At 42.2% G+C, this 22,284-nt stretch overlaps 1 protein-coding gene across 3 annotated transcripts in view; it reads right to left on the bottom strand.

The window, feature by feature from the left end:
- atm.L (ATM serine/threonine kinase L homeolog) overlaps positions 1–22,284 on the bottom strand; it is a 100,583-nt gene that overhangs the window by 11,949 nt on the left and 66,350 nt on the right. For all 3 annotated transcript variants that reach the window (XR_005965217.1, XM_041580906.1, NM_001088499.1), the window contains 17 exon segments: positions 21,500–21,677; positions 21,020–21,107; positions 19,016–19,174; positions 16,396–16,507; positions 14,858–14,946; positions 14,650–14,752; positions 13,757–13,905; positions 13,032–13,136; positions 10,711–10,830; positions 10,186–10,420; positions 9,149–9,316; positions 7,907–8,026; positions 6,782–6,996; positions 2,918–3,125; positions 1,507–1,620; positions 540–698; positions 234–372 (listed from right to left, as the gene is read on the bottom strand). Coding sequence is in view for 2 of the 3 variants with exons in the window: in XM_041580906.1 (XP_041436840.1) it covers positions 234–372; positions 540–698; positions 1,507–1,620; positions 2,918–3,125; positions 6,782–6,996; positions 7,907–8,026; positions 9,149–9,316; positions 10,186–10,420; positions 10,711–10,830; positions 13,032–13,136; positions 13,757–13,905; positions 14,650–14,752; positions 14,858–14,946; positions 16,396–16,507; positions 19,016–19,174; positions 21,020–21,107; positions 21,500–21,677 (2,461 nt within the window). In the remaining variant the exon portion in view is untranslated.

Raw genomic sequence — 22,284 nt, 5'->3', positions numbered from 1 at the left:
TCTTTAAAATGGCAATTTTCTATTTATGATTACCCAATGGCACATACTACTAAACAAGTATATCATTATGAAAAAGGTTTATTAACATGAAGCAGGGTTTTACACATGAGCTGTTTTATGCAATATCTTTTATAGAGACCTACATTGTTTGAGGGGTATAGTTTTCCTTTAAGGTAATTCCCAGACAAATTTTATTGATGGAATAAATGTGCCGACAGGAAGACTTCACTTACTTCTCTGAGATTTCCACTGGTTGGCGTCCATGTTGGCAAGGGTTATATACGCATCACAGAGTCTCTCAACATCTCGCACCATGTCGGTCCTCCGCTTCTTTATTGTGTCGACAATGTGACGTGCGGCTTCCATCCGTTCCTACAGGGTTGTTCAGTGATTAGCGAAAGCAGTGTAATTAACAACACGGGCACCCTTAATAAGTCACCTGATGCTTCGTTTTAGACTGAAGGAAATCATCATCATCATCGTCAGGGGAAATCTCAGCCACCCAGTTTAGGAGATAAGGAACCCCAATAATATTTTACCTTATCAAGCTGGGAGATCTGTTTGGGGGCATTCTTGGTGAGCCGGCTCCGTTTCACAGCCTCCACTTTCATCAACTGATCGTCTTTATTTGCATTGGCCAGAGCCAGGATAATGAACAGCGTGTGATGTGGGTGGTCCATGGAAATCCTACCAATCAGCTATTAGTAAAAGAAAGAAGTTGACCAACCATCGGCACTCAATCTCTATATACATTAGTATCCATAACAGGCAGCAGAGGCTTATGTTTGGGGAATAAGTTTAGTGTATACAACCTGATCCTACTTTTCAAGGAATTCTGCCATGATTTTTATGATGTATTTTTAATTCTAAATTACACTGTTTACACTGCAAATAATTAACTCTACAATATAAAATTTCATTCATGAACCAGAAAGTGTATTTATTTTTAATAATATTAGTGTGTAGGCAGCCATCTTTTCAAGGAATTTTGCCTGGTCATGTGCTTTCAGAAAGAGCCAGCACTTTAGGATGGAACTGCTTTCTGGCAGGCTGTTGTTTCTCCTACTCAATGTAACTGAATGTGTCTGAGTGGGACCTGGATTTTACTATTGAGTGTTGTTCTTAGATCTATCAGGCAGCTCTTATCTTGTGTTAGGGAGCTGCTATCTCGTTACCTTCCCATTGTTCGGCTGCTGGGGGGGCGGGGTGATATCACTACAACTTGCAGTACAGCAGTAAAGAGTAACTGAAGTTTATCAGAGCACATGACTGGAGGCAGCCGGGAAACTGACAATATGTCTAGCCCCAGATTTCAAAATTAAATATAAAAAAATCAGTTTGCTCTTTTGAAAAACAGATTTCAGTTCAGAATTCTGCTGGAGCAGCACTATTAACTGATGCATTTTCCCATGACAGTGTCCCTTCAAGTTTCACTTTGATTGGCCAATCGCAGGTCTCAATCAAATGGAAGAACAAGGCTGCTGTGACACAGTAGAATGTCATTACATTATTAAGGACGTCGTGAAATCCTGGGTTTCCCATCTTCTTAGTGCCCATACGAGCCGCCAGTTGGTACATCAGAGGCAGGAACTTGTGGGATGGGATCTTCTGGGCATCTTGCTGCAAATGGCAAAATACATTATGAAGAGACCATTAAGGGGCAGATTTATTAAGGGTCGAATAGTAAATTCAAATTTTAATTTCGAATTCTTTTTAGGTGTCAAAATTCATACATTTGGTTTTTACAGTTTTAGGGCTGGGACACACTGGGCGATTTGGGGAGATTTAGTCGCCTGGCGACTAATCGCCGCGACTTTCCACGACCAATCTTCCCCAAATGCCTCCCCTCACTCTGCGCCTGGATAAAATGAAAAATCGCCTGCGCTAATCACACGCGGCGATTTGTTTTCCGAAGTCGCCCGAAGTTTCCTCGTGAGGCAACGTCGGGCGATTTCGGAAAACGAATCGCCGTGTGTGATTAGCGCCGGCGACTTTTCATTTTATCCAGGCGCAGAGTGAGGGGAGGCATTCGGGGAGAAAATCGCTGCGATTCGTCGCCAGGCGACTAAATCTCCCCAAATCGCCCAGTGTGTCCCTACCCTTAATTAGGATATTCGCCACCTGAAGCCTGTTGAGTTCATTAACAAGTCAATGGCAGAAGTCCGTTGAACCATTTCAATATGTTGATTGCCTTCCTGACATTCGAGGTTTTTTTTTTAGGAGGAAAACTAGATACGCACAATTAGAATTTTCGGGTCGGGACTATTTGAACGAATATTAGATGTTGAATTTTTTCTTAAATAACCTCCCATGCGAGTTGAGTATATTCTAATTTATTAGAGTAAAAAATTCACTCAAATTGGAAATTCGACCTTTGATAAATCTGCCCATAACTGTTTGCATATTTATACCACATTCCTGGAATAAGCGGACGACCATCATGGGGGTATAGCCATCAAGGGGGTATAGCCATCAGGGGGGTTAAAGCCATCAGGGGGGGTAAAGCCATCAGGGCGGGGGTAAAGCCATCAGGGCGGGGGTAAAGCCATCAGGGGGGGGTAAAGCCATCAGGGGGGGTATAGCCATCAGGGAGGTACAGCCATCAGGAAGGTACAGCCATCAGGGAGGTACAGCCATCAGGGAGGTACAGCCATCAGGGAGGTACAGCCATCAGGGAGGTACAGCCATCAGGGAGGTACAGCCATCAGGGGGGTACAGCCATCAGGAGGGTATAGCCATCAGGGGTATAGACATCAAGGGGTATAGCCATCAGGGGGGTATAGCCATCAGGGGGGGGGTAAAGCCATCAGGGGGGGGGTAAAGCCATCGGGGGGGGGGTAAAGCCATCAGGGGGGGTATAGCCATCAGGGAGGTACAGCCATCAGGGAGGTACAGCCATCAGGGGGGTATAGCTTACCCTCATCATACTGTTCACATCTGACACTGCTGAATTCTCCAGCCAGAGGGAGCACAGGCGAAAGATCCACATGTCGTGTTCCTCCCCAGAAACAAGACAGCTGATATAGTTCTCCACTGCTTTGCACAGGAACCGCTTTCTGTCCTCTCTCAGGGCCAAAATAGCACATTCATCCAACTGTAGCTCTCGCTCAACCTTCACTGTGTACCTGTCAAATTGCAACAGGGGGGGGCACGGGAATTCATTTCTCCATGGCATTGGGTTCAAGGCAAAAAAACACAGGGGGTATATCTATAAACACTGGGCAAATTTGCACTTGGGTAGTAACCCATAACAACCAATCAGTGATTATCTTTTTCTCAGGCAGCTCCAGGTTACTGCCCAGGTGCAAATGTGCCCAGTGTTTATAAATAACCCCACTGACTCAAAATAGCAGCACTTGTAAGGTGATGATATGGGAAACATAGTTAGGGTGGGGTGGAAATTCAAAGCAAATAAAGAGGATGATGACCTTGAAAATGCTGGACAGTAGTAACGTTTGGTCTTCAATTATTTAATGAGAAATTATTTGAGGGGCACTAAAATCAACCCTGTGCCTTTTTTATATGACAACGATGGCAGAATGGATGGACACAGGGCTTATGGGCTGTAAATGATTAATGCAGACACATTTAGATATGACGGGGTGCAATGACATATTTATGTATAGTGGCCTTCCAGCATGTGGATAGGAGCAGTATAGAACCGCAGAGGAGCCACTGCTTAGACTGGGGGTCACCAACCTGTAGCATATGCCACAATCAGATGTAAAAAGAAGTTGGGGAGCAACACAAACATGGAAAAAGTTCCTGGGGTGCCGAATATGAGCTGTGATTGGCTATTGGCTGAATATGAGCTGTGATTGGCTATTGGCAGCCCCTATGTGGACTGGCAGCACATCTGATTATTATGCAAAAATATAATCACCTGCTTGGAGGCCACTAAGAGAAATATCCAATGAGTTGGTGAGCAACATGTTACTTGTGAGCCACTGGTTGGGGATCACTGGCTTAAATAAAAAGTTCAATACAAAAATAAAAACTGGGTAAATAGATAGGCTATGCAAAATAAAACATGTTTCTAATATAGTTGGTTAGCCAAAAATGAAATGTATAAAGCAGGGCCGGACTGGGAATAAAAAGCAGCCTGGGAAAAAAATCAAAGCAGTCCACATGTAAACACGCGATGGTCTTGTACTCATCCACTCATATATTGGGGTAAAGCTGCAAAAATGTATGTGCATAATGAGCTGTCTTTCTCAAGTGTAATTACTGTAAAATATGTTAAAGATTCTGCAGCCTGAGCCTTTATGTGGTCACGGAACCCCTCAGTGACTTCTAATATCCTTATCATTTACAGTAGGGGGTACATTATCCCTTATAATACATGAGTGATACTCAGAGTTCCCTGTATAACTCAGCCTGCAGCCTTGTGCCTTTATATGGTCACAGAACAACTCCTCAGTGACTTCTAATATCCTTATCATTTACAGTAGGGGGTACATTATCCCTTATAATACATGAGTGATACTCAGAGTTCCCTGTATAACTCAGCCTGCAGCCTTGTGCCTTTATATGGTCACAGAACAACCCCTCTGTGATTTCTTTTCGGGAAGTTCAATTACACTAAGGTTTGGCCGCCAGTAAACCTATGTACTTAATTTTCTTGCGAGCGGCCCACTTCACCTAAATATAAAGTGGCCCCTCGGGCATTTGCCCGAACTGACAGATTGCGAGTCCAGCCCTGGAGGGTAGAGAGACTAGGGTGGGTAGAGAGTCTTCAGAGGGTAGAAAGACTAGGGTGGGTAGAGAACCTAGAGAGGGTAGAGAGACTAAGGAGGGTAGAGAGTCTAGGGAGGGTAGAGAGTCTAGGGAGGGTAGAGAGTCTACAGAGGGTAGAGAGAGTAGGGTGGGTAGAGAGTCTAGAGAGAGTAGAGAGACTAGTGTGGGTAGAGAGACTAGGGAGGGTAGAGAGTCTAGGGAGAGTAGAGAGACTAGAGTGGGTAGAGAGTCTACAGAGGGTAGAGAGACTAGGGTGGGTAGAGAGTCTAGAGAGAGTAGAGAGACTAGTGTGGGTAGAGAGACTAGGGTGGGTAGAGAGTCTAGGGTGGGTGGAGAGTCTAGGGAGGGTGGAGAGTCTAGGGTGGGTAGAGAGACTAGGGTGGGTAGAGAGTCTAGGGTGGGTAGAGAGTCTTGAGAGGGTAGAGAGTCTGGGGAGGGTAGAGAGTCTGGGGAGGGTAGAGAGTCTGGGGAGGGTAGAGAGTCTAGGGAGGGTAGAGAGACTAGGGTGGGTAGAGAGTCTAGGGAGGATAGAGAGACTAGGGAGGGTAGAGAGTCTAAGGGAGGGTAGAGAGTCTAAGGGAGGGTAGAGAGTCTAAGGGAGGGTAGAGAGTCTAGGGAGGGTAGATAGACTAGGGTGGGTAGAGAGACTAGGGGTGGGTAGAGAGTCTAGGGAGGGTAGATAGACTAGGGTGGGTAGAGAGTCTAGGAAAGATAGAGAGACTCGGGTGGGTAGAGTGTCTAGGGAGGATAGAGAGACTAGGGGTGGGTAGAGAGTCTAGGGAGGGTAGAGAGTCTAGGGAGGGTAGAGAGTCTAGGGGAGGGTAGAGAGTCTAGGGAGGGTAGAGAGTCTAGGGAGGGTAGAGAGTCTAGGGAAGGTAGATAGACTAGGGTGGGTAGAGAGTCTAGGGAGGATAGAGAGACTAGGGTGGGTAGAAAGACTGGTAGTGCTATAGGCAGAGATTGGCAGATATATTTGGTACCTGTAGCAGAGGGGCAGCTGTTGGCAGTGGATAATATTGTCCCTCAGATCAGGGGGCAGAATCCCCTCTCCCTCCCATAGAAGTCCTGCACTAACGGATGGGCACAATCCAATCACAGAGGAGACACGTCATCAGATGACAGTTACACACCGCCACTTACCACTAATTACACAAGCAGCAGCGCCTCACTGGCAGTGTCTGACTACGGGGGCCGTGGCCCTCCACACTGTTCCCCGGGCCCCCCTCCCAGCCGCAAATGATTCCTCCTCCACCCCCTCTGTGTGCGCGCGGGCACGGACGCGCACGCGTGCTGGTAAGTAGAAGAGCGAGACAGTGCAGGAGTGGGCAGGGCCCCCAGCCGTAAACTGACGTCTATCTCCTGTACCCCTTCTGCATGTGCACGCATACGCACACATGCACGCTGGTGAGTTTTCGGAAGAGGGAGTGCAGGAGCGGGTCCGGGCTCAAACTATTGAGTACCTCCTGTATCCCTGAATTTATAGAAGAGGGAGCACAGGATCGGCCCACTTGAACTAAATATAAAGCGGCCCCTAGGGCATTTGCCAAAAACAAACAGATTGCCAGTCCGGGCCTGGTATAAAGGCTGGAGTGACTGGATGTGTAACATAATAGCCAGAACACTACTTCCTGCTTATCAGCTCTCTAACTCTGAGTTAGTCAGCGACTTTAAGGGGGGGTCACATGGGGTATAACTGTTCAGTGAGTTTGCAATTGATCTTCAGCATTCAGCTCAGAATCAAAAGCAACAGATATGACCCATGTGCCCCCCCCTCGAATAACGGATTAGTTATTGCCTGGTAACCAATCAGTGGAAACCAAGATGAAAAGCAGGAAGTAGTGTTCTGGCTATTATATTACACATCCAGTCACTCCAGCCTTTATACATTACATTTTTGGCTAACTAACTATATTATACACATTTTTTATTTTGCACAGCCGATCTATTTAGCCAGTTTTTATTTTTACACTGAACAATTCCTTGAAACAATCAGACCAATATAATACGGATTGTGCCGATGAGACGTTAAATCTGAGGTGCCCACCTATTATTCTGAACCTTGTGCTGCTTTATTAGACCAACTTCCTCCTTGGCTTTTCTCAGCAAGGCCTGTTTGTTCTCAAACTCAGAGGACTTCATGTAGTTGTCAATCCTCTGATACTGGGCATCGGAAAAGCGAGCTAGAGACAGGAAGGCCTTCATTCTGCCCTCCTGCAGCTTTTCTCCAGCCCCGTCAGAGTATCCAGCAAATTCCACAGCCTGTGGGAGGGAGAAAGAATCACAGGGGTTGTCGGACAGCACCAAATTCAGCAGTTTAACCAGGAGCAAAAGTATCAGAAACACAGATTATAGAGTAAACAGACTTACTGCAGGGCCCTTTCCCTTGGCACTTCCCATCCAGGTTACAGGGAAGTGATTTGAGGGGGTAGGAAGATTTTAAAGGAACCGTTAATTGTAAAAATAAAAACTGGGTAAATAGATAGGCTGTGCAAAATAAAATAAAAAATCAATATAGTTAGTTATCTAAAAATGTAATGTATAAAGGCTGGAGTGACTGGATGTCTAACATAATAGCCAGAACACTACTTCCTGCTTTTCAGCTCTCTAACTCTGAGTTAGTCAGCGACTTAAAGGGAGGTCCCATTGGACAAATACCTTTTTAATGAGTTTGTAATTGATCCTCAGCATTCAGCTCAGATTCAAAAGTAACAGATATAACCGATGTGCCCCCCCTTAAGTCTCTGATTGGTTACTGTCTGGTAACCAATCCGTGGAAACCAAGAGAGCTGAAAAGCAGGAAGTAGTGTTCTGTCTATTATGTTACAAATCCAGTCACTCCAGCCTTTATACATTACATTTTTGCCTAACTATATTAGAAACATTTTTTTTATTTTGCACAGCCTATCTATTTACCCAGTTTTTGTTTTTACACTGAACTGTTCCTTTAATGACTGTAACAAGTAGCAGCAATGGAAACACTATCCCCATAGGTAGTGAAAGTTGCCCAGGAGCAGTAGCCCATAGCAACCAATAAGATGTTTGCTTTTAAACAGATGACCAGTAAATGCTAATTTCTGATTGGTTGCTATTGGTCACTGCTCCTGGGCAAATGTAGTGTCTGTTATTACATAACCCCCTATACATAACTATATAGCATTTGGCTGCTTACCTTTTCCAGATAATTCTGCATGATGACTGTGGGACTCTCCAAGCAGGTTTCTGCCAGCCACTTTCCACATAACCTCAGACTCTCGGCATAGAGCAGGCGAAGCCTGGAATCATTCTCAACCTGGTTATAAGGAAGCAAGTTAGTCGCCCTGATAGTAAGTCACAGTTGTACAACTACACAAATATGGACTGCGCCCACAAACACTAAAACACAAATATGATGAGCGGCATCTATGACTATTCCACTTATTTATTTATTTTTGTGGGTCCATGATGTAAATCAATGTACCAACTGGAAAGCCCAAAAAGGGCAGTTCGGCTTTCAGTTAACTTTTAGTATGTTACAGAATGACCGATTCTAAGCAACCTTTTTTTTTTTTTTACGTATCCAATTGTAACAGTTGGGATTCAGATTCGGCCCCTGAATTACTGAGCTGCCAGGCTGACACACCAGAGACAGGAACAATTAACTTTACGCTTTATTTTTGGAAAAAACAGTAAAAAAATAAAATATGCAGCAGAAGGCAAGTGAAAAAAGTCGGTATTACTGGTGAACGATCTGAAAACAATTCAACTGAAAAAAAGTGTTTGGAAGGCGAACAAGTGCACTTTTAGTATGTTATAGAATGGCCAAATCTAAGCAACTTTTCAATTGGTCTTCATTATATATTTTTCATAGTGTTTTAATGATTTGCCTTTTTCTTCTGACTGTTTCCAGTTTTCAAATGGAGGTCAAGTGACCCCATCTACGAAACAAATGCTCTGTAAGGCTACAAATGTATTGTTATTGCTACTTTTTATTACTCCCCATTTCTATTCAGGCCTCTCCTATTCATATTCCAGTCTCTTATTCATATCAATGCATGGTTGCTAGGGGAATGTGGACCCTAGTGACCAGATTGCTGAATAAAAAGCTAAATAACTCAAAAACCACAGATAATAAAAAATGAAAACCGATTGCAAATTGTCTCAGAATATCCCTCTGTACATCATACTAAAAGTTAACTCACAGATTAACAACCACTTTAAGTTGGCCATACACTAAAAGAGTTTGTTTGATAAAATACGATGTAATTAAGTGATGTTTTCGGTTTGTTCAGAGGTAAATGCGAGGCCAGTCTGGTAGAATTAAATACTGAATGACATTACCCTCCTGTGTGAGGCTTGTATAAAGGGGTGTCACTTCTATGGAGCAGTGAGAGATAATTGTGCTTGTGTCTGTTACCCCGACTTTATTACAAACCTCAAAGCTCTTTATTTCCAGCTTATTAATCATCTGTTTGAGGATCTCCCGTGCTAAGCTTGGCTCTTCTTTATCCCAGAAGATCTGAGCCTCTTCCAGCTGCCATTCAGATACACCGAGCTGACTGGGGTTATACTGCTTGATCTGAAACATGGCTTTCTCTGGAAGCTGCAAGACAATGGCATTCTGTGAATCTTTTTCCCTCAGAGCAGTGTCTCTTTTACAGTTCAAGCTCCCCTTTGTCCAACCTTTGCTCATAACAACATTACAGATACAGGGAAATATCAGTGTATCAATAATATCCAGGGAAGCACATATGTGCCCCATATATCACACTAATTCTACCCTCTAGCTTGTCATTCAGGTGTATGTAGGGACAGCAAATAATCCAATGAATATACACGGTTACTCACTTAAAGGAGAAGTCAACCTGTACGGGGGGAAAAACCCTCCCTCCCGTGTAGACCATCCTCCCCCTGGTCTACCTGCCCCCCCCGGCAAATGCCCCTAACTTGTTACTCACCGATTAGCTCTTCTTCATGCTTCGACCATATACCAATATTTATTGAAATTAGATATAAATTAGAGTCTTTTGGGGCCCCTATACCTCCTGGGCCCCCCTCTGTAGTTACCCCCCTGGTGACGGGTGAATCTGTCCCATTTTGCTTCACATATATTCATTTATTTTTTAGACTTTTTTTTCACTGTACATATTGTGCTATGTTTTGGGCTACTTTTGAAATGCTTCTTGGCTAGTTTTGGGTTGGTTTTGTAGCTGACTTTGGCTGGTTTTGAAAATTGGACCTGGCAACCCTGTTCTATACAGTCAGTTAACTAAAATGTTTTGTTATATCCATCCTACAGGGCCAAACTCTATACCCAATTCTTGCTATCTGACACCTGGATAGATTAATAATCCCTTATCCATTTAGGACAGCAAAGCATTTTACCCAAATCTCTCCACAAACCAAGCTTCAGGCTGGGCCCCCACTGCCTCTGCTCCAGACGGGGAAGCCCCAAAGTTTGGGAAGCTGTACCTGTGTGTTTCCGGCACTCCGAGCTATTCTGGATAAATCCAGCAGGTGTTTAGTTAGGATGTCCTTCAGGCTCTCCTGGCTGGGTTGCTTCTTCTCCTCCTGCAGCAGGGTTTCCAAAATCACAGACCGTAGGGACAGGACGGGCTCAAGGAATTCAAAATCACTGTCTTTTAGGAGTTGGGATTGCCTCTGCCACTTTAAGAAAGTATCCTTTAACCCATCATCAGTAATGGACCTGAGAACAAAGCATCACAGGGATGTTGCACTATGGGGCTGAATCAATGAGCCTTAAAGAGCAGGGGTAAAAGGTGGCCGTACCACACAGTGGCATAAATAGATGTTACTGGGCCCCACAGCAAATTATGTTTAGGGCCCCAACATAAACAGAGGTTGTCCTGTTTTACCAATATATGGAGAAATTGCTCATTAATTAGGGATTCATGAGGCCTCCTTAACTTCCAGGCTCCCCCTACAGCCACAGGGTCTGCTTCTTCTATAGTTACACCCCTGTTAACAGTCACTTACCTGGAGAACATCTGCCCCACACTTGCAAGTTCCCCGATAGCTTGTAGCCTACACAGTGCGGGGTAGAGAGAGTACACAGATTCCAGGCTGCCACTGCATAGCTCTTCCACCTCCTTAACCCTAAACAGAAATGGAAAAGCAAGTCAAAGATATTGTTCACATTTGAGATAACATTTAGTATGATGTGCAGAAGGATATTCTGAGATAATTTGCTATTGGTTTTCATTTTTTTATTATTTGTGGTTTTTGAGTTGTTTAGCTTTATATTTAGCAGCATTTGCAATTTCAGCAATCTGGTTAATAACGTTTATATTAACCTAGCAACCATGCATTGATTTGAATAAGAGACTGGAATATGAATAGGAGAAGGTGTACATAGAAAGAAGAGTAATAAAAAGTAGCAATAACAATAAAATTGTAGCCTTACAGAGCATTTGTTTTTAGATGGGGTCAGTGACCCCATTTGAAAGCTGGAGAGAGTCAGAAGAAGAAGGCAAATAATTCAAAAACTATAAAAAATAAATAATGAAGACAGTTGAAATGTTGCTTAGAATAAGCCATTCTATAACATACTAAAAGTTAACTTAAAGGTGAACCACCCCTTTAAGCAATGGAATCAAATCATTTTAAGGCCAGAATACAGTTTTGAAAGGAAAGGCTTATTATAAACAGTAGCATCCCAGTGCACTGAAAGGGTTAGTTATGTAAGAGCGCCACCTATGGGTTTATCTATATTTATAGATATATATTTTTCTCTATAATTCTGAATTTCCTTTATGATAATATATTATATATTATTGCTCTCACACATCAGGAAACAAAACAAGGGCAGAATCCAATGTAAAATATTATGTAAAAAATAAAAATGTACCAGTGCATTAAACTGTTTTAGATATAGAAGAAATGTTCTTTAAAAAGTTGTGTTTCTGGTTAATTTATTGAAAATTTCTACAAAACCCATCTGTTCCACTTCCCTTTGCCTCCTTTCCCAGGCTGTGCTGGGGAGCTGGCGGCACTCAGCTCACTGCACTGTAGGACAGGAACCAATCAGCAGCTAGCACGACCTGCTAGGGAACTGAAGCCTGTCTGTGCTTGTGTGACTGCAGGGCTGTGATTGGCTGTACCCCTCCTACTGTGCTTCTGGCAGGGACAATTAGGACACGCCCAACCCTCATTTGAAACAGGGACCAGAGAACATCTATAGGGAGCTCCAATAAAGGGACTATTTTTGGCCCTTGCTGAATGATGCAGGGGAACAAAAAAAAGTGTGGAATGCTGTCAACCATCAGATAGAGAGACTTCAAAACCTGGAAGAAGCTGAATGTATAATAATAATAAGAAGAAGAGTAAGGTGCTGTGTCCAGCGGGAAGGAGTTACAGGAGTAAAGAGAAATACAAGCAAAAGACAAACTATGCAATAAGTGCCCAGATTCGGATGAATGAGACAGAATAAAGATGTTTCAATCAACCCAATAGGCATTTGAAAAGCTTTCTCCGATACATCTTTGGCTCCATATAGACTTTTTTCAACTATATAAACTATAGTAGTGTTTCTGAAGCAAACACATCAGTTTTACCAGTGCAACACTACATGATATTTCCATTACTTTAAAACACTTTCATTTTTTGGTGTTACTGTTCCTTTCAAAGTCTCACAATCCCCAGTCACCAGCAAACAGTCTAACAGATGAACAGCTTAGCAAAGCAGAAGGGAATGTATAAATTGGATGTTGTGCTTATAAATATGCCCTGTTAAAGGGGACCCGTCACTCAAAAAAATTATTCAAAATCCAATTTTATCACATTAATCTAACAAAATTAACTTTAATTACACTGTATAAATTATTTGAATCTTGTTTCTTTCAGTTTGGGAATTCACAATTACAGCAAGCAGGCAGGAGCCATTTTGTACACACTGTTATAAAGACAAGTCTTGTATCATCTCAGAATCTTGTTTGTGCACCAGAATGGGGGACCTGATGTCCATCCCCATGTCCTGGCTACACAATTAAATGGTGAAGAGAACGGGGGAATGTGGGGAGAGCAGTGACATCTAGAAAGTGCTGAATGGAAAGTAATTGTCTACCCCGCCTCTATGCCCAGGGCATAGAGAAGGGACAGACAATATTTGATTGACAGCTGAGATTTTTAAATGAGCTTACAACCGCTATGAATGCTTTAATAAAAAACAGAAATTGGATTTCATGTTTAATTTGAAAAGGACTTTTATTATACAGATTTTTGTGTCTGGGTGACAGGTCCACTTTAACAGTTAATAGTCACAAAAAAAAAAATGAAATTTCTGATGATATTCTACTTGCCTGGCATATTTTATATGATCGTGAAAGCCACAGAATTCCTTGTCTCTCAGTGACTGTACGGCCCGATACAGAGATTCGTGGTAACCAGGTCCGGAGGTCTCGTTCCTTTAAAAATAAAAGACACAAGTCTCAGGCTATGGATTTAAGGGATTCATATTAAGGATAAGTAAACCTTACAAAAATGAATTGACAAGTTGCTTTTCTAAGGCTCGACAATTGCGGAAATGTAAGCCAAGAATCCACTACACCGTTGCTCTTGCTGCAGCCAGAAGCATTGTTTTGTCTTGGGTGCAAAGCAGACGTGGTGGATTTAGGCCCCGACATGCAACATTCTGCATTTTACGCCGAAATCCACCCATGGTTTTTAAGACATGGGGAGCAGCAGGGCGATATAAGGATTGTCTGGCCCTATCCTAAGCACTTTTGCAAATAACAGGATTTATTTATTTAAGTTTCTGAGGGAGATCCGATCAGAAGGAAAACAGAGAAGAGTTCTGATGTTGCTTGAAGCCCTAGAAGACCTCTCCCATTTCTTCCCTGAGCAGGGCAACTTCAGAACTCTTCTCTGTTTTCCTTCTGATCGGATCTCCAACAAAGACAACCGCCTAAATCCTGTCCCTGTGAATAATAAATGAGATTGGGCCTTTTATGATATCACCCTTTGCCACCACCCTAAGGGAAGGGGGTCTCCGAGGCAATTAAACAGACAGAAGAAGGTGCAATACTTTGTTGGTAAACTGTCATCCCACTGCATGTTCCTCCAGGCGGCCTGGAAATGGATTTCCTGCAGTTCCGAGGACCATTCTGCGTTTTCGTGTTCGAGCCCTCGTAAATACGTGGAGAGCATATGGCAGAGGCCAAAGTTCTGTAAAGCCTGTGGAACAGAAATATGCTGGTAAGAGAGGAGATGACTGGCACCGTTCAGACCCATTCTGTAACTACATTGCAACTACAGTTACCACCTCTCCAATAGCCTTTTACCAGCTGGGCTTCATGGGGGCTGGGTGATGATGTAAAGGGGTGGGACAATGACATGGGCATGAAACAGACTGGGGTAGGGATTAGGGAGATCAGGGATATTGGGTGATGGAGAACTGCTGTAATAGGAGCATGCGTGGGGCAAGATCTTGCACTGGGGCTGACTGCCGGCACAACACTTGTGGATTACGAATGAACCAGCAAGTAAATTACCAGCAAGTTTAGAACACTGAAAAAAAAAAAAAACATTTAAATGACCTCTGAAATACAATGTACAGGTATGGGACCGGTTATCCAGAATGCTCAGGATCTGGGGGTTTTCCAGATAAGGGATCTTTCTGTAATTTGGATAGCCATGCCTTAAGTCTACTAACATAAACCCAATAGGCTGGTTTTGCCTCCAATAAGGATTAATTATATCTTAATTGGGATCAAGTACACGCTACTGTTTTATTATTACAGAGAAAAAGGAAATCATTTTTAAAAATTTTTATTATTATTATTTTAAAATAATGGGAGGTGGCGTTCCCATAGTTCAGAGCTTTCTGGATAACAGGTTTCCTGATAACGGTTCCCGTACCTGTCCTAACTATAAAGTACCAAAAGCCGGGGGTCCAGAGAGGATTTTAACTGAAATTACCTGCATAATCCCTGCCTGGCGGGTGACTGGCGGGAGGTTCATTTCCAGGTCAAAGGTCACCAGTGCTTTTCCCCATTTGGCCTCATGTTCATAAGTGCGGATTCTACGACAGATGTAAATGTAACACACATTGATATAAGAACAGGTTTTGTACCCAGATTTTATATGAATTCCAGATATTAACAGGCAAGGGTGATATGTGACTGACCTTGCAAGAGGATGGAGCATTTTTCCACCACCGCAGCCGTACAAGCTGTCAGGCTCTCCAATGCTCCTGTAGATATCCATCAATAGATCCTATTTACAAATGACAAGGACTATTTTCTTAAATGGATTCTGTAATGATTGTTATGATGTAGCTTTAATTTCTTAAAGGGATACTGTCATGGGAAAAAAACATTTTTTCAAAACGAATCAGTTAATAGTGCTGCTCCAGCAGAATTCTGCACTGAAATCCATTTCTCAAAAGAGCAAACAGATTTTTTTATATTCAATTTTAAAAATCTGACATGGGGCTAGACATTTTGTCAATTTCCCAGCAGCCCCAAGTCATGTGACTTGTGCTCTGATAAACTTCAATCACTCTTTACTGCTGTACTGCAAGTTGGAGTGATATCACCCCTCCCTTTCCCCCCCCAGCAGCCAAACAAAAGAACAATGGGAAGGTAACCAGATAGCAGCTCGCTAACACAAGATAACAGCTGCCTGGTAGATCTAAGAACAACACTCAATAGTAAAAATCCATGTCCCACTGAGACACATTCAGTTACATTGAGAAGGAAAAACAGCAGCCTGCCAAAAAGCATTTCTCTCCTAAAGTGCAGGCACAAGTCACATAACTGGGGGCAGCTGGGAAATTGACAATATGTCTAGCCCCATGTCAGATTTCAAAATTGAATATAAAAAAATCTGTTTGCTCTTTTGATAAATGGATTTCACTGCAGAATTCTGCTGGAGCAGCGCTATTAACTGATGTGTTTTGAAAAAAACATGTTTTCCCATGACAGTATCCCTTTAATGACACTCTTTACACTGCAAATAAGTCACTCTACAATATAAAATATCATTCCTGAACCAGCAAGTGTATTTTTTAGTTGTAATATTGGTGGGTAGGTGCATCTCAGGTCATTTTGCCTGGTCATGTGCTTTCAGAAAGAGCCAGCACTTTAGGATGGAACTGCTTTCTGGCAGGCTGCTGTTTCTCCTCCTCAATGTAACTGAATGTGTCTCAGTGGGACCTGGATTTTACTATTGAGTGCTGTTCTTAGATCTAACAGGCAGCTGTTATCTTGTGTTAGGGAGTTGCTATCTGGTTACCTTCCAATTGTTCTGTTGTTAGGCTGCTGGGGGGAGGGAGGGTGATATCACTCCAACTTGCAGTACAGCAGTAAAAAGTCACTGAAGTTTATCACAGCACAAGTCACATGACTGGGAGCAGCTGGGAAACTGACAATATGTCTAGCCCCATGTCAGATTTCAAAATTAAATATAAAAAAAAATCAGTTTGCTCTTTTGAGAAATTGATTTCAGTGCAAAATTCTGCTAGAGCAGCACTATTAACTGATGTGTTTTGAAAATGTTTTTTCCCATGACAGTATCCCTTTAATGGACCAGTGCACAAAAAATAGAAACGCTCATAACATATATTTTAATAGACTGTCACCGTCATTATCATCATGTGATTTTCCTGGCACACGTGTCACACACCATAAAAGTCACACAAAACCCACTCTGTATAGGAATTACCTGTAAGCTTATCCCAGTCTCCTCTTTGCTTTTCTCACTCAGGCCAGTGATATCCAATGTCTGACTTCCTTCTTCAAATTTCAGGCATTTGCGTGCATTGGACCTGTTTGCGCTGAACAGAGATGTTAAAAGTTACAAATCATGTCTAGGAAATGCTTGCCATGATGGGTACATTGGTGAATTTCACATGGTTCTGCCGTCATAAGGAAACTAGTAGGAAAACAAGTGAAAAAGGATAAATATTTGGTGTTTACCCCCTTTAGCAAATTCGATTGGCAGATCAGGTACCAGCAGACTGGCTATATATTGTCTGAAGAGGTGAGTTGAGTCGTTACTCCTAATGTTCAGGAGGCCCCGTATGATTGGTTGGTAACATTTTTACTGGCTAAATATTTCAGGCAATACATGAGACACTCAGGGTCATTTATCAACACTGGGCAAATTTGCCCATGGGCAGTAATCCACGGTAACCAATCAAATTGTTCCATTCATTGTTCTTCTTGCAGCTGGCTTTAAAAAGCTAATTACTGATTGGTTGCTATAGGTAACTGCCCATGGGCAAATTTGCCCAGTGTTGATAAATGAGTCCCACTGAGTAAATAGAAGAGCTATTGTCAATGGGATGGCAGTCCCCAATCACAATTCAGATGTCTTCCCCTTAGCGTTTGCCATTGGATGATTGCCCCTTGGAGCCTGGGGGCTACTGTATAAGTCCTGAGGGGCATAGGAAAATGACATCCAGGTGAATGGGGTAACCTGGGGTGCTAGGCAGAACAGAGAAGGGGTGTGTAGAAGGTCACAGGCAAAGGTAAAACAAATAGTGATTGGCAGGTTATACTGTAAATAAAGGCTGGAAAATGCAGGTATATAAGGAGGGGTATAGCTGGATACCTCTTAGTCATTGCTGGACCACCTTGTGAGGAATCAAAAGTGACGAGTCCAACCCCAGTAACCCACTTGTTAAAATTTGTGTCAATATTCCCCCGGTGTGAGAATGATGAGATAGGTAACGAGACAGTAGAAAGACCAGATTAGCTGCCGAGTTGATGTTTTTTTTTTGTTTTGAAAATAAATTCACCTGTGTCAATTTCAATTTTTTTTTTTAAAAGATATATGTTTAAAAGATATATGTTTGAGATAGCGAGCTTTGGCCTAGTGTGGAGGCTGAGCCTAAGGTAATATGGCAGCCTACTGGGGATCTGTTATCAGGAGATGGCTGGTGCTATAAACTGTCAGCATTTAATCAGTTATATGAACGTGGGTTATTGATCATTTTGTTGTGTATATGACTTAAAGGGGTTGTTCACCTTCAAACAACTAGTTGTTTTCAGAAAGATCACCAGAAATAATGAATTTCTCCAATGACTTTCTATTTGTGACCGTTTTTCTAATATTGAAGTGTAAAGTATAATTTTTCACCTTCTAAAGGAGCTCTGGGAGGGGGGGTCGCCGACCCTGTAAACTGTTCTAAATTGATACATTTCTTATCTGTGTCCCTGCTGAGCAGAATCTCTGGGTTTCATTACAGGCAGCTGTTAGAATTGATACAATAGTTGCTAATAGAAATGTGAGGCCTGCGGGACCCGCAGGTCGGGCCGACCCCTGGACAAAATGCGCGGGTTGCGGGTCCAGCTCTTCTCCTGCTCTCCCTGCCCGCGACCTAGTACTGCCGGCGCCGGAATTTATAGACTTCCGCCTGCCCCTTTTGTGACGTGACTGCGGGGTGGGCGCGGGTCTATAAATAAAGGGGAACAGCGGGCACGGGTCTGATGCGGGTAGGGAGCAGGCGGGTTAGGGTCGGGTCGAGAAATTCTCGACCCGCACATCACTAGTTGCGAATACTCCAGAGATGCTGCTGAGAAATGTATCAACTAAATGTTGCAAAATTGTAACCGTTTAGAGTCTGCACCTGAATTACTGAGCTGCCAGACTGAAACACCAGAGACACAAACATTCAACTTTAAACTTAGATTTTGGAAAACCAGTAAAAAATAAATAATGCAAAGTAATTGAAAAAAGTCTTTATTTCTGGGGAACAATGGGAAAACAACTGAATTGGAAAAAGTGTTTGGAAGGTGAACAACTTCTTTAAGGGGGTGGGTGGTTCACCTTTAAGTTAGAATGGCTTATTCTAAGCAACTTTTCAATTGGTCATCATTTTTATAGTTTTTGATTATTTGCCTTCTTCTTCTGACTCTTTCCAGCTTTCAAAATGGGGGTCATCTAAAAACAAATGCTCTGTAAGGCTACAAATGTATTGTTATTGCTACTTTTTATTACTCATCTTTCTAGTCAGGCCTCTCCCATTCATATCCCTGTCTCTTATGCAAATCAGCGCATGGTTGCTAGGGGAATTTAGACCCTAGCCACCAGACTGCAGTAATTGCAAACTGGAGAGCTGCGGAATAAAAAGCGAAAAAAACACAAATAATAAAAAATGAAAACCAATTGCAAATTGTCTCAGAATATCACTGTCTACATCATACTAAAAGTGAATTTAATAAATCAGCTGTGGCCTTTATCCCCACCAGTATCAATTTCTCTCTTTGCTTCTACACTTCCCACTGTAATATCAGCCGTTTGTACTGCATGCCGCATTTCCATTTATGCAAGATTTTACCTCGTGCGCTGTTCGCCGTCCTGTTTGACCTTATCGGTGTAGATTTCGGAGTAGAGCAAAGCAGTGAAGTGCGCCGCGCAGGACTGGACAGCCATTGCCACTTCTAGGTAGTTTAAGTCCAACCAGAAATTATCATCAAATGCTGTTCCTGACACCGGCCTAAAGTAACATATCGATTAGTCAGAAAGGATCAACATAGAACATACAAGTGTTATAGGATATATCAGTACAGGTATGGGACCTGTTATCCAGAATGCTCGGGACCTGGGTTTTTTTCCGTAATTTGGATCTTCATGCCTTAAGTCTACTAGAAATTCATATAAACATTAAATAAACCCAATAGGCTGCTTTTGCTTCCAATAAGGATTAATTATATCTTAGTTGGGATCAAGTACAAGCTACTGTTTTATTATTACAGAGAAAAAGGAAATCATTTTAAAAAATTTGGATTATTTGGATAAAATGGAGTCTATGGGAGACAGCCATTCCGTAATTCGGCGCTTTCTGGATATTGGGTTTCCGGATAAGGGATCCTACACCTGTATTAATAAACTTTCATGACTAGATTTCATGATATCGCTTCTGATAAGGCGCCACAGAGCCAAGACATTTCCGTTGCGTTTGGAAGTTTAAATACCCCTGGCAGAACGAGGACATTTCTTTTATTTTTAATGTGATTTAAATGTATCTATTTGAATCAGATTTATTCCACAAACCATAACATGGGCCTTAGAGTGATACGGACACTAAAAAAACTACTTTTTAAAATATGAAAGTAAATTAAACGTTACCTATAGGTCATGTTGATCGTTTTTTGCCGAGAGGTCTGTTTTTGTAAATAATTGTTAGTTGAAGTTCCTAAACCTGACTGTTTTGCCAACCTGACTGTCCCTTCTCAGTCTGTCAGTTAGTTTCTAATGCTAACGGACTCCTGCTGCACAAATATCATCAGACAGGTAATGTAACTTTGCCATAAAGTATTTGCACAAAGTTTTTACAAGTAGCTTTCAAAGGCAATATTATGATAGATGTAAAAAAAAAAGAGTTACATTTCTGGTGTCAGTATCTCTTTAAGGTGGCCATAGACGTTACAATTATAATCTTTCCTGGAAAAGATCTTTCCAATAAAGATAATTTTGTTTCAATACACACGTGTAGAGCTGAATCGATATTTATACAGGTAGAAACAATAGAATTCCACCTGTAACTGGCGATTCAACACCAACAAATGCTGATGTTCAAGTTCCTCCAAAGGCGCCCAATTTTCCAGCCAGCCCAATTGACTGATATCCAAGTCTTCTCCCAATATTGGGAGAAAAATTTGCTTCTTACGATATTATCGGTACCTCTATGGCCACCTTTAAAGGACAAGGAAAGTTAAACTAAAGATGTAGCTAGAAATGTTGTAAATTATATTTTGAGCTTCTGTACCAACCCAGGGCAACCACAGCCCTTTAGCAGTAAAGATCTGAGCCTCCAAAGATGCCCCTGTAGCTCCCATCTTCTTTTCTGCTGATTCACTGCACATGCTCTGTGCTGCTGTCACTTACTGAGCTTAGGGATCCACTCACCAAATCATAGGAAATCCTGCCCGGTTTTCCTAATTTGGAAAACCGGTCAGGCAGTTTTGATCCAGGCAACACTTTAAAATACCAGGCTGTCCGAGTCAAAACCAAATGCGAGTGTCGCAGATACTTTTTAAGACGGTGACCCCCTGTGACAAGTTTGAAGTCCTGGATCATTGCTGCTATTGACTGAAACTTTAGACTGATGCAATAAGTTTAGTATATAAAATATGCATTTTTAGCTATATTCATTTTTAGGGTTTAGTTACATATATAGTTACATACGCTAAAACTTTAGACTGGTGCAATAAGTTCAGTATATAAAATATAGCATTTTTAGCTATATTCATTTTTAGGGTTGAGTTCTCCTTTAAGCAGCAAGAAGATGAAGATATTCAGTAACTAAGGATGTGACCAGTAATGATTAAAGGCACAGTACCTCCTTTGTTTGCGCAAGTGTTCCACCATGGTGAGCATCGTCCTTCTGGAAGCAATATCCACGGCCCCTCGTGCCACTCCCTCGGATTCTGGGTTTAAACACAAGAATCAAACAAAAATAGATTTGCCGCCAGGCTACGACTGCAGTGGATGGAAGTAATGGATGGCACAATGAGAGAGCGCTAATCATCATTTGAAGTCATGTTTTGGAAAGAAAATGGTAATGTTATCTCTAATTCAAGGGGAACGTTCCTCAACTGCAAACAAGTGAATCTATTTTTATATGGAACGCTCAAATGGGGACTGATCCAATCGTTTGGTCTATGGGTAAACGTGACCGTGCCCAACTGCACCCACACTCCGCTAAGGATTGGATTCTTGTCCTGGCCCAATCAGAAACAGATAAAGCAGCACTATGTTCTGGCCATGGTTCCCTATGAGTCAGCGTGTGCCCTTGCTTGTATTTCACACGTAAAGGTACCTGAATCAGAACTCGCTGGTGTAGCTGATCTGCTGGAACTCGGCAGAGATCGGCAACATGAAGTGAAAAACCTCTGGACATTCTTTGACAGAAGAGTCCTCCATGTTTGATTGGAGTCATTCAGAAGAATGTTGTGTACGATGTACGGCACCACTGCCTGACAGAAATCTGCTTTCACCTACAATGGCCATAAATATTTATTTATGTGAGAGTAGGGAGGGGTGTGTGTATGGATGCTGGGTTTTCATTTGGAGGGGTTGAACTTGATGGACTTTGTCTTTTTTCAACCCAATTTAACTATGTAAACTACATAAGGAAAAAATAAATAGGGATCCACAAAAATTTAGGATTCAGTTCAGGATTTGTCTAGGATTCTGCCTTTTTCAGCAGAATTTGGCCACACCCTCATTTCTGTCTGAACTGAATCCTAATTTGTATATTGAAATTAGGGGCAGGAAGGCAAATCATGTAACTTTTGGTCACAAAACCAGGAAGTTAAAAAAAAAATGCTTTTTCCACCTTTTCCCTTCCCGTCCGTAATTTGCATATGTTGGATTCGGTTCGGTATTTGGCGAATCGTTCGGTATTTGGCGAATCTTTCATGAAGGATTCGGCCGAATCTCAAATAGTGGATTTGGTGCAAACGTCAAAATAACAATGAATAATTATTATTAAGAAGGAAAGATAGCATTAGGCATATATGAGGCATTAACATTCAATATCCCTTACACAGCCAGGGGGGCTGGAGTCATTAGTTCACTGTAGGGTTGCCACCTGTCCTGTTT

The sequence above is a fragment of the Xenopus laevis genome, chromosome 2L (assembly GCF_017654675.1).
Source record: "Xenopus laevis strain J_2021 chromosome 2L, Xenopus_laevis_v10.1, whole genome shotgun sequence".
Classification (NCBI taxonomy): Eukaryota; Metazoa; Chordata; class Amphibia; order Anura; family Pipidae; genus Xenopus; species Xenopus laevis.
The sequence above is the reverse complement of the archived record's forward strand: the minus strand, read 5'-3'. Positions and strand labels throughout refer to the sequence as shown.